The 12,669-nt window shown below is 33.5% G+C and overlaps 2 protein-coding genes across 3 annotated transcripts; both read left to right on the top strand.

Annotated features, from left to right (window-relative positions):
• The first annotated feature begins 452 nt into the window (after window positions 1-452).
• Window positions 453-1,278, top strand: LOC120275957 (uncharacterized protein At1g08160-like). The gene has a single exon (XM_039282696.1). It carries the CDS (start codon window positions 481-483, stop codon window positions 1,099-1,101), a length of 621 nt encoding a protein of 206 aa, XP_039138630.1. The 5' UTR covers window positions 453-480; the 3' UTR covers window positions 1,102-1,278.
• A 1,900-nt stretch (window positions 1,279-3,178) lies between these two features.
• LOC120275717 (mitogen-activated protein kinase kinase kinase YODA-like) lies at window positions 3,179-12,440 on the top strand. 2 transcript variants are annotated; one of them, XM_039282397.1, is made up of 13 exons: window positions 3,179-3,340; window positions 4,346-4,924; window positions 5,049-5,569; window positions 5,641-5,716; window positions 6,358-6,445; window positions 6,539-6,601; window positions 7,661-7,821; window positions 7,951-8,026; window positions 8,553-8,612; window positions 8,736-8,843; window positions 9,848-10,087; window positions 10,485-10,573; window positions 11,225-12,440. In XM_039282397.1, exons 2-13 carry the CDS (start codon window positions 4,398-4,400, stop codon window positions 11,676-11,678), a joined length of 2,463 nt encoding a protein of 820 aa, XP_039138331.1. In that variant the 5' UTR covers window positions 3,179-3,340; window positions 4,346-4,397; the 3' UTR covers window positions 11,679-12,440. The 2 variants fall into 2 exon arrangements, with proteins under 2 accessions (XP_039138331.1, XP_039138332.1); XM_039282398.1 differs by lacking the exon at window positions 3,179-3,340 and having other exon boundaries at window positions 4,841-4,924; window positions 5,056-5,569.
• The last annotated feature ends 229 nt before the right edge of the window (window positions 12,441-12,669 follow it).

Genomic DNA, 12,669 nt, shown 5'->3' with positions numbered 1-12,669 from the left:
AGGATTTATCTCTTTAAAAACTTTATACTATTATTTTATTTTATTTTTATTTTATTTGGAAAAAAAAAACATGTGGTTTCACTTATATTTCTCTACATTCCAGAAGATCTATTTTATTTTGGATAATTTCATACTCCCCTACATTCCGGAAGATCTATTTTATTTTGGATAATTTGATACTCCCTATAGCAACATTGCCTCACAAAACCCTAGCAATTAAACCCCAAAAATATTCTTATATCTCTTTAATAATTAATTTTAGCTTAATTAATTATATTATGATTAAAAGATAACACTCCCCCTTTTCTCCATATATAGCATTATTCTTGGAGTGACCATGAAGGATACCAAAACTCAAAGCACAAGGCAAAGAAAAGCAAAACAAAAGCTTAGAACAACTCAATCTATAAAACCATGCCAATTAAACTCCAAATTGTCAAAAATTTACACAAGAAAACAAGCTAGAAAAAACCCAAAGCCATGGCAGGCCCTAATCAATCAAAACCATCCTCAAACCCTCCTCGGTTGCCTCCGCAGTCACGGCCGGGACCTCTCCGATGCATTTGCATCATTCTTCTCCTCTTCATCATCGTTATCGGCATCGCAATTCTCATAACTTGGCTCATCATCCGTCCCACTCCCTTAGACTACACCATTGAAGATGCCAAGATCCACAACTTCAACATCTCTTCTAACAATGCTCTAAATGCCACCTTCAACCTCACTATTAAGTCTTACAACAATAATCACAAGGTTGGCTTATGGTATGACTCTATGGATATCACTATTTGGTATGATAAACAAATGTTGGCTTTCGCCGATGTTTCGCCTTTTTTCCAAAGAAAGAGGAATGAGACGACACTGCATGTCGATATCGGGGCTATGGCGACACCGTTGATGACCTCGGTGGCTAAGAAAATCAAGAATGATCGGTCCTCCGGCGAGGTGGAGTTGGTGGTGAAGTTGAATGCAAGGATTAGGTTTAAGGTTGGTGCTATAAAATCTAAGCATTATGAGATGGCGGTGGATTGCTCGCCGGTGGTGGTGCATTTCTCTCCGGCGACACCGTTTGATAGGGTACATTGTGATGTCGATGTATGAATTAATTCTTATTCTTGTTGTTGTTGTTCTTGTTTCTTGGGTTTTCTTAGTTTGTGTTAATTAGGGTTTGCATGCATGCATGCACGCATGGGATTGTTTGGCGATTGAATACGTACGTTGTTGTTTTGGTTTTGTATTGAGTTGTTGACATTGTTTTAATTGATTGATTTCATTGATTAAATTTGGATTTGTATTAAATATCTACTTAACATTCACAAGTGAAACTTTTATGTTTCATATACTCACAAAACTTATTTATGTTTATATATTTTATATATAGTTGTGAATGTTTTAAAATTTGTCTTAATAATCCACATTGATGCTCCTACCTAAGTTTTATTTTTCAAAGAGAATATTCGAAAACTTTAGTTTCAAAAAATAAAAAAATACTCCATTATTTAAACAAAATATTTTGTAAAATTATTTTTAATAAAATAGTTTCCAAAATTATTTTTTCATATAGACATTATATTTTCCAAAAAAAGAAAGGTTATTTTGTAACAGATCTATTTTTTTAAAAAAATATAAATATTGCAAAATTAAAACATATAAAATAAATAAAACAAATAAATAAATTATTGCATTCAAGATGGACGAGTCTAGACTATGAACACGACCAAATTATATATATATATATATAATTCCAATTATTTACAAATATCTTTCTAAATAATAACTTGTGAAAACGGAAAAATAAAAGTGAAACTAATCTAAACTAAATTAAACATGCTTTTAAAGATCAACAATCATTAATTCCTTAAAAAAAAAAATTTTAAAAAAAAGGAAACATGATAACAAATTGAAGTTGGAGAATCTTTACTCAAAAAAAGAAAGAAAAAAAAAAGTTGGAGAATCTTTCAATTCACAAAAGAGTTGGAAGTATCTTTTAATATTTTTTTTATATATACCCCTAAAAAATATCATAATTATCCACACCCCTAAAATCTATATATAATTTTTTATACACCTCTGCAAAGTAATTTCTTTTTACAAATATATAGTATATATATATATATATTAGTTTTTAGAAAAATAAAAATGTGAGCCGACTTCCTGTAAGATTTTCTGAAGTTATAATTTTATATTATTTGTGAAATAATTCAATTTATTGATATTTTGTGTAAAGTCTTAACTTGAATGTGTTGATTAAACTGTCTAACTCATTTAACAACATATATTATATATTAATTGATATAATAAATTTATATTTAAATTTTTTTTTCATATTTTAGATAGATTGGTAAGTTGACTCATAATTCTAATTCAAGATTTTTATGTTAATAAATATATCCCGAGTTAGTTCATTCACATATAATACACAACTTATATGCGTAGATATAAATAACTAAAAAAATGAATCTTAGGTACTTTTGAAACATACATAAAAAAAATATTTTTTTAATTAAAAAAAATTTTAAGAGAAAAATGTAAATAGAAAACTCTGTTTTTCTTGAGTTGAAGCAATCTACCTATACCTCTTTTTTATGAGAGTAAAATTGGAGTGCATTTGGAAACCATGCAAACAAAAAAAAAAGAACAAGTTAATCCAAAATTATTAATGATTTTGTTTATATTTAAATGAATACTATGATCGATGATAGAAAAAAATTCAGTTCTAAATGTACAACTTAATGGATCTCTTAGTTTGAAAAATCTATTAAAAGTAGATTAGGGATGAAAATGATAATAAAGAAAAAGGAAAAAAAAACATCACTTACAAGAATATATAAATATTGTTTTTTTGGTATTATAGACATATTTTTTATAAAACTTGAAAATTCTTATAAATAGTTATACGTCTTATAAAATGTTCCGTTTTATTTATCATTTTTTAATATAAAATTTTCAAATAAACTAAGTATGATATACGATCATATCACGTATGATAATTTTGTTCTATCCTACTAAACTAACTATGAATATATCCAATAATTTTGGCCAAAATCAAAATAGTCCTTTAGAATTATCAAATTTTTTAGGGGTGTATCTGCAATTAATATATTTACAGAAAACCCCTTGTTTTTATCACTATTTATTTTGGTTTGCATATCTTTTATCAATCTCTATACACTCTTCTTCTCTTCTTCTTCGCGTCTCTCTCTCTCTCTCTCTCTCTCTTTGCCTCGCTGCCGGGGAGCTTCGAATTGGAGCTCCGGGAGGGTTTTGAGAGCGCGTTGGAGCAGTGAAGTGAGGGTTAGGCTCATTGGAGGTTGGGATTCAGTGATTTGATCTTGAGAGGGTAAGCATTTGGCCTTTGATTTTGTTTAAAAGAATTTTTTTGTTTCATTTTGTTTGAATGTGGAGTTTTAATTGGTTTTGATTGGTGGTAGTGTGTTATAGTTGTGCTTTCAAATCAGTAATGGGAAAAAAATCAAGTTTTTTTTTTTTTAATGGTGATGGTATCTCTATTAGGTTTAATTTAACATTTTGAGTAGAAAATATAGATGAAGTGGTTTTAGTTTATTTGTTTGGTTAGTTGGAGTATTGGGTGATTTGGTTTCAATTTGCTCAAATTTGTTTTAGGGAAGTTACTTTTTTCTTCTGTTTAGAGTTTCTTGTTCATATGAACTTGCTTTCATTGGTGGGCAGTGTGTCGGGACTTTCATTTTGATATAATTGTGGAATAAAGCATTTTGATGAAAAATTTGTTAAAAGGAAAATCCTTTTTTTTTTTTTTGGAGGGATATAGTGTGGTTGTACTTGTTCAATTGATAAACTTGTGATTTCAAAGCATTTTAGTAGGTTCAGTTTCACATTTTCAATTTGTTTAGTTACTTGGATTATTGCCTCATTTAGTTAAAATTTGCTCAAATTTATGACAATTTTGTATGTCTCTCGTTAGTGAAATTTCATTTTCCCTCTGCTACTTAGTTCAATTTTAATGCACAACACTCGTGTTATGCAATCTCCAAAACCGTAGATATCTATAGTTCATTTGAGACATCTCTTTGGGCATACTTCCTTGTATCTGAGGTTTTATATCCATTGGAGTTCTATCAATTGCTACTGTGCAAGGAGAAAAGAAAAGGAAGTATCTGCATGATCTTATGAGAGAGTGTTACATTCTTTTATTTGCTGAAAGAAGTAGCTCAAAATTTCATATTTGTTTGAGGATGAGGAGTTTATGAAATTCAAAATGCAAGTAGAGCTATCAGATTGATTATGGTCATCTCAAACTTGCTTAATATCCCTAGATGAGCTTTCCTAATAACAATTCCGTTTTTATTTTTACTTGCCTGTGAAGTGAATTTCAAGAATTTCTATAAATCAAGGATAGCATTCCTTCTATATCCAAAATGCCATCATGGTGGGGTAAGTCTTCCTCTAAAGAAGTGAAGAAGAAAACAACAAAAGAATATAGTATAAGTACCCTAAATCGGCTCATAAGTCCAACGGAACAAAGAAGTGGTAATGTGAGAGTAGAAGGAAATCGGATGCTTAGTGACAAAATTTCTCAAGAAGGATCACGATCAAGATCTGAATCACAATCCACATCACCATCTAGTGAAGTATCATGCAGTCAGAGTTTTGCAGACAGGCCACGTGCTCAGTCACTTCCAGTTCCTGGATCACAGTGTTGTCTAACATGTTCACCGTCTGGAGTGGTTGCCTCAAAATCAATGCTAGAAAAACGTTGCAAAATGCAGTGGATTCTTCCACTTCTTAAGCGTGGCCATCTTAGTAGAAACCCAGATGCTATTGATGCTCCTGTTTCTAGCAGATGCTCTGTTGATAGTGATGATCCAGCCGATTGTAAAATTCATAGCCCTGTAGTGGATGACGTTGTAAGTGGTGGTAAGGGGGTTTCCAACCCTAATCCCAGGTGTGTTTCTTAATACTTTTTAAAAATAATTTGTGTACTACTTAATGTCATCACTGTCTACTCGTAATTCATGCTCGCTTTTCTTAACAGTTTCCCTTTGATATCATTGAACTGTCCCTTGTAGAGATCAGGCTTCTGTTAGTGCTCAAAAGAACTTAAAAGAGGTGCTGATGTCAGAAAATCTACTGTCAAATAACCAGTTGCTAGCTACACCACCCAAGGCAGGAGTTCTGAGCAAATTTCAGTCCAATTCACAGAGTCCTCAAAATGGTGCTTTTGCAAGTGCCCCTGATAGTCCTATTAGAGTGGTTTGCCCTGAGCAGATTCTCACAGCAGCACCAAAGCCCTATCCTGGTGTAAATTTCATTGGATCCAGACACTGTTCCAGTCCTGGTTCTGGTCAGACTTCTGGACACAATTCTGTGGGAGGAGACATGCCAGGACATTTACTTTGGCAACACAGCAGGGGTAGCCCAGAATGTTCACCAATATTCAGCCCTAGATTGGCTAGTCCTGGTCCTGGGTCTAGGATTCACAGCAGTGCTGCTTCTCCTAGGCATCCACGAGCTGGGGGGCTTGCACCAGAATCACCTACAAGTTGGCATGATGAGGGGCAGAAGAGCCACCGGCTGCCATTACCTCCAAGTAATATATCTAATGTTTCTCTCTTTTCTTCAAATAGTTCAACATCAACTATGCTTTCCTCAATATCTCAGGCAAGGGATCATGTTGGAAGAAGGGAAAGCTAATAGGCCGTGGCACATTTGGGCATGTTTTTGTTGGTTTTAACAGGTACACATTATATCTTTCTGGATGTCTTTCTGTGTACATTTCTTGCTTTATTTGCAAATTGATGGTAAAGTTTTATCAATAAATTTCATTGTCTTTCAGCAGTCAGTCATCCTGAAATAATGTGATGTGATCTTTATATATATATATATATATATATTCAATAAACTTGCCACAAAGGATAACACGCAAAAATTTAACACCCAGAAACTGCCTTGTATATGTGAAGTATATGGGAACCATATGCGAGTTTAGAAGAAGCATATTCAAATTATATAGATGGAATGACAATGGAGAAAATTTTAGTAGGAGTGAAGCAGAGGTTAGATGAAATCAGCCAAGATATTTTGTTGTGTGAATAACAATTTTTTAAAGCTCCATTGGTCTAAAAGAATTTGCTTTCCTGTTTTGATCCATTCTGGTGCTCTAAGGAGTTAGAGACACTAGCTATGAAATTGGAATGGTTATCATATTAAATTTAGCTCCATTTGTCATTGCTTTTACGATTACAAACTAATATGGATATGTTATGTGCCTTTCAGCTATAATGGTGACCATTTCCTAGTATTTTTCTCTACATTGATTTGGTTGGTTATGTTTTTTTCTTTTTCCCCGATTCTAACTCATTTTGCTTGTATTTATAGTGATAGTGGGGAGACGTGCGCAATGAAGGAGGTCACTCTTTTCTCTGATGATGCCAAGTCAAGAGAAAGTGAAAAGCAGTTGGTGCAAGTAAGCTCCCTAGTCCTAGAGATATGTGTAGATCCTCTATGTGTATCAACTTTAGGTCCTCTTCTGAAAGATTTGCATTCACCTTTGTGTTAGGAAATAGCTCTTCTAAGTCGGCTGCAACATCCAAATATTGTGCGGTACTATGGATGTGATATGGTACATGTTATGTTTATTTCCATAAATTGCCTTTTTATGCTGCCAAATTCCAGATTACCATCTAGATTCTCAGTTTTTCCTTTTGCATTGTAAAATGGTATGCCACTTCTTTTCATGCTCTGTCAAAATTGTTTTCTTGTTTATTTGTTTATTCTTTTTGCCTATGTAACAAAATCTTATTCACTCATTGGTGAAGTATCAATGTCTGCTGGAGACAAATTGTGTTTAGATTGAGAGAAATAGATTAAAAGCTTGCAAAATTATGGTAGAAAAAATGTAAATTAATAGTTTCTTCAATTTACCTCTTCCTTTTTTTGCCTCTTATTCATCAAATGCAAAAAAAATACTTCTTTGCTTAGTGGCTTTTATTTTCCTTTTCTTATACTCTATTTAATTAAATTCCTCTAAATTATACTTGTTTTGTCATTTTTCATGGTATCTGTAGAAAAAACTGAACACTTGTTCCATCATAAAAGTTCCAGGGACCTGAAATCAACTAAAATCAGGATAAGAACTAGGTCAATTAAACTACGCTAGCTTTTTCTGAACCTCTACAATTTGTTCTGCGCTTGGGGATCCTTGTTTAACAGGAAGCAATGTTTATCTTATAAAAGAGAATTTGTTGTCAATTATTTATAGTTTAATCCTAGAACTTGTTCTTTGTCCACTTCTTTTGGTGACCTGCATCAGCAAATTATCATCAATTTCCAATAGCTTTGAACCTCGGACACATGCTACTGCAGTTTACCAATGGAAACCAAAGGCAACCATTTATCATAAGTTGTAGGATTGAATTATCATTAAGGGGGAGGTCCAAATACAAATCCTCAATTTATAGGTTCTACAGTTGAATGAAAATTAATTTCCCTGATGAGCAGAACAATCTTGAACAATTTAACATTGAAGCGTCTTTCTTACCATTTTTCCTCTGGAATAATAATTGATGCAATATTCTGCTGGTGAAAAGACAACCCTATATACATAAATATCTTCTTAACTTTATCAGACCAGATTCCTGTGAAGTCAATCATTAATCTGAGCAATATGTTGCTTGAGCAGATAGATGACAAACTGTACATTTACCTCGAGTATGTCTCTGGTGGTTCTATTTATAAGCTGCTTCAAGAGTATGGCCCACTTGGTGAGCAAGCAATTCGTAGCTTTACCAAACAAATCCTTTCTGGTCTGGCATATCTGCATGCTAAGGCTACTGTTCATAGGTATTGCATGGCTTCAAATTGACTTTTCTTGGTTTAATATTCATGCACATGATTAATGTGAAGCTGTTTTATTGTCGTTGCTTGTTTTTCTCTGAGATACTCTTCTGTTTGCTCTTATTGCCCATGCAGAGACATTAAAGGTGCAAACATACTTGTTGACCCTAATGGCTGTGTGAAGCTGGCAGATTTTGGGATGGCAAAATATGTAAAGATTAGATTTTCCTTCTTTTTTTTTTTAACTATTCATTGCATGCGGTCTAATTTATTCCACCTGCTAGCACTGTGTCCTTCTTCTCTTAATAATTATTGTTAACACTTGAATGTAATTATTTGTTCCCCATCCCTGATAATGTTGTAATGTCAGTATGTTAATGTGTTGCCTACTTTATATTAATGTTGTATGTGTGAACCCACTCCATCTATGGTTGCTTATGCTTTTTATTTTGATTATTTGATTGAACTTTCTGTTTATTCCTAAATGAATAATTGCATGTCAGCACTTAATTTCTTTAAATGGAGTCATTTGAAATCATCTTGACCTCTCAAAGTGCTACTGAGCATCCACAAGGAACGGAGTAGTTTTTATAGATGCCTCCTGGACATGTAAATGACTCCTGAAGGATGTCGTGTGCAATTTCTTTTCTGTTTAAAGAAAATGGGGACAACTCCTGAAGTTTTTGGCTTTCATGAGTTGTCAAATAACATGACATTTTATGGCTGTCTGCTACCAGATTGCCGGAAAATCACGCCCCTTATCATTCAAAGGAAGTCCCTACTGGATGGCACCAGAGGTATATTGTGGTCACAAATTAAATTCACCTTGCTGCTGCTTATGATTTTTCCTTTTTCATCTCACCTTTATTTTTTATTTTAATTTATTTTTTGTTCTCATGTCACTTATGATATTCATTCAGGTTATTAAAAAATCCACAGGCTGTAATCTTGCTGTTGATATATGGAGCCTCGGATGCACTGTTTTGGAAATGGCTACGTCAAAACCGCCTTGGAGCCAATATGAAGGGGTTAGTTATCCAGACTATGTCATTATTTTCCTTTCTTTGGTGCACTTTCATGCAAATAGTGTTCTACATTTGGTCATATCATAATTTATTAAATTATCCAAGTATACCTGCTTATGCATATATGAATAATTTTTACAGGTACATGCAATTATTGATTCATTCAGGCATATATACATTTAGGCCAAACATGCTTTTGCATTTTGAGAGAGGCTTATCAATCATGGTGGCATTGGGTTTGGGACTAAGTTGGTCCTAATTTTTTTGATGATCTGCAAACAAACACCAAAATATAATTTCAATATCAGAGTTTTTCATGTATTAACTAAATTGAAGTTGGGTCAGTGAAGCTTAACAATTTTCCATCCAAACAAATTTCAAAACTTTTAAACCTCAAACAAAATTTACTTAATCCCAACCAAACACCCCTGAAGTGTTTGTTGGTGCAAATTATGTTAAATAATTATAAAATGTATCACCACTTTCTTGCATACATAAAATTGATTGTTAAAAGGATCATATCTATCTTGTATTCCTGCCATAACCATTAATTCTTTGACTGATAAAGTGTTCTTAGTTTCCCTTTTAAGTACCTTTACCTAGGACTCAGGTGGGAGCTGTAAAGGAAGTATGACTTTTTTAAGGGAATTACATATGGCATACTTATTAAGCATGGTAAACTAACATGACCTGCAAGGTTCTTGAATTAAAAAAAATAATAATAATGTAGAGCTTGACGGTATGATGGGCTTATGCTGAGCAAGGATGTGTCCAAGTATGTTTTGAAAGTGCTTTACAGCAAGACCTATCATTGAAAATGAAAAACAGTTTTCTAAAGTTTTCTTTCCTTTACTCCGTACTTTCTTTTGGTGTTACTTTTGCAATCTTGTCATTATTGTCGAATCACATTCTATCTCTTGGAAGCCCTTGGTAGCATTGTTGACTGTTATAATCCACCCTTTTTTTCCATTCCAGCTACTTACTTTTGCCATAATTTGGTTTTACAGATTGCAGCTATTTTTAAGATTGGGAACAGCAAGGATCTACCAGCAATACCTGATCATCTATCAGAAGATGGCAAGGACTTTATAAGAAGTTGTCTACAGCGTGACCCTTTTAACCGCCCTACATCCATTGAGCTTTTGCAACATCCATTTGTGAGGAAAGTAGTTCCCATGGAAAAATCTATAATAAATCCTAAACTTAGAGATCAGCGCAGATGTGCTTCGATTGGAGCAAGTTTCAGGGTACTCTTCTTCCCTTTGCCATGTGAATATCTTCCATTTCCAAAATCTTATTATTTGCATTAACTTCCATGCAATTGAAATAATTCTGAGCAGCCATAACATAATTGAAATATTATAGGCCTTCAAGTGATCTATGGCATGGAAACAACTTAGCTTGAGGATAGAATTCATGTTATAATTTAACTTGATGAATGGTTGGCCTAAATATTTTCCTAGTTATTGGTTGTACATGCAAACATAGCCTGTTTAGTTTGGACCAGGTTAAGAGGTCATCAATTGAACAAATGGCTCAGAGAAAGTGCATATTCCCCACAAAACAAAGATGTCATTTCGTAAATGATTTACTTTCACATTTCTTTTGCTTTATCATGATTATTGTTGCCATGGTAAACTTCAGGTTTTTGGGAATGTGGGTTATCGTTCTTCACTTGACAAAGGACTAATGGTTCATCAGCCCAGAGGTTCAAGAACTGCTCTGATGATCAGGTAAATTTTCCTTGTTTGTTTTTATTTTTTTCAATAAATTGTGAAGTTCATCGAAATATGATGGAGAAGGTGGCTTAATATGTGTAGTTCTATTTTAATTCCATGGATGAAGTAAATTTTACTGCAACACAAATTTGGGTATTTTACCGCCAGAAGAATAATGTGTGAGCCAGAAACTAGGCTAGTTCATACTTTGCCCTTGTATAAGATTAACTGCATGTTGTTTATCTCAGCAACTGTGAGATATATATTTTGTTAACTTAAACAAAAATGGGCTTTTTTTCTTCTGATTTAGCTGTCATTTTGTACAGGTCTTCGTCTGGATGCAGAAAAATAACCTTTTGTGAGAATCTGTTTTCAATAAATAGTTCTTGTTGTAAACTCGTATTATGATATTGACCTAATTTATATTCTCTATTCTTTATATGTTTCTTGTTTTGTTGAGAATGATTTTTTTACTTTTATTTGGAGGACATAGCTTCTACATATGAGACGTGTCTACATATCAATATTGAACACTTTAGAAAACTGTTACTACCTAAAATTTGTATCTAAAAAAGAATAAAAAGTAAATTGTGTTTTTATTGTCTTCAAATGAAAATTGGTGTTGTCGTCATTTAAGATATATCACTCAGTTGATTTAATTTGCAGTGATAGTCATGCAAGGAACATGTCCTGTCCAGTCTCTCCAATTGTGAGCCCACTGTTAAGTCCAAGGTCTCAGCAACATATCATTGGAGGGATGTCTCCAATATCAAGCCCTCAAACTACCTCAGGTTCATCAACGGTTCTAACCGGTGGTAATGGTGCTATTCCATTTAATCAAACAAGGAAGTTAGGGTTTCCTCGCAAGGGCTTCGTCGACACAATAAGATCTCAAGACAATATACATCTTTTGGGATATGCCTTTCATGGCCAGAAGCGCGATCATTATCGTGGGGGCCAACAATATCCATCTAAAGGTGACATTTTGATGGCAAATGGACATCTCCGAGAACCAAATGATAAACAGTTTATGTTGGTTGACCGTCTCAAGGAGCATTTAGGAGAGCATGCACAAATGATACCGACACTTAATCTAAGTCCAAGTTCAGTTGAAACCTGATTTTTGTGAAGATGCAGTGGAGAAATCCAGTCTTACATGATAAAGCCTGATATTAACAACTGAACAGATATTTCGAATTTTTGACGGCTGAAGCAGGATAGGTAAAGTATTCATCGTCATCTCCTCCTTCAAGCAAATTCAGATTGGTAAGTTGCATGATTTTATTATCATTTTTTCGTCATGTTAAGAAGAAATCAGAAATTTAGGAGATTTGAAATTAGCTAATGGTACTTTTGACTATTCAATTGAGGCTTTATACATATATATAGAAATATTGACAGTCTGATTATGCCGATTAAAGTGATAGGGAAATGTTAAAGTTAGTAATATGGCTATGGGCATGCATTTCTCTCATCATATTAGCTTAATCTCTTGTGTTGAATCCAACATAGAAAACATGTGTTTGGTTTGCATCAACATGGTAATAAAATTTTGTTAGTTATTTTGTTTGCAATGTGAATAACTGAAATGACTCCTTTTTTTGAAAAACTTAATGATCAATAGGAACAGCTAATTCTTCCACTTCTTGCAACATTTAAACAATGTACTACTTCGTAATCGATCTTTTTTTCCCTTTTTAGCTATGTAATCATTTTGCATTCACTTTAAAATGTTGACCCCTTCTTCAAGTTGCCCGGCAATTTTATCCTCTGCTTAAATGATCTTGATTCAGAAGATATCATTCTTGTGACTTGCTCATTCTTGAACTTAACCTTTTATCTTTCAGATTAACAATGAAAGCGTCCAACTGCCAAGGCCGCAATTTTTGTATTAGAGGTCAAAAAATTATCAATACAACATCGATCAAGCATGGTTTAAGTGCGGCCGGCGTTACATATCAGAAGACAAGGGATCGAGAACGGGAAGGAAACACATTTATTCATGACTCTTTACCTTTTAACTTTATCTGCGAAAATTCGACAGAAAACATCAAGTTTCAGTTCGTCCCGGTTATTCGTCGTAAAAGTTCAATCCTTCTGGTTGTGCTTCT

The sequence above is a fragment of the Dioscorea cayenensis genome, chromosome 14, assembly GCF_009730915.1.
Source record: "Dioscorea cayenensis subsp. rotundata cultivar TDr96_F1 chromosome 14, TDr96_F1_v2_PseudoChromosome.rev07_lg8_w22 25.fasta, whole genome shotgun sequence".
NCBI classification, from domain to species: domain Eukaryota; kingdom Viridiplantae; phylum Streptophyta; class Magnoliopsida; order Dioscoreales; family Dioscoreaceae; genus Dioscorea; species Dioscorea cayenensis.
This window is presented reverse-complemented; position numbering and strand designations above follow the sequence as displayed.

Bases quoted from the DNA above. Each gene is read 5' to 3' on its own strand.
- LOC120275717 (XM_039282397.1), top strand. From the start codon at position 4,398: ATGCCATCATGGTGGGGTAAGTCTTCCTCTAAAGAAGTGAAGAAGAAA. The intron at 6,446-6,538 runs GTAAGCTCCCTA...CCTTTGTGTTAG, and splicing joins GTGAAAAGCAGTTGGTGCAA to GAAATAGCTCTTCTAAGTCG. The intron at 8,844-9,847 runs GTTAGTTATCCA...TTGGTTTTACAG, and splicing joins CTTGGAGCCAATATGAAGGG to ATTGCAGCTATTTTTAAGAT.
- LOC120275957 (XM_039282696.1), top strand. From the start codon at position 481: ATGGCAGGCCCTAATCAATCAAAACCATCCTCAAACCCTCCTCGGTTG.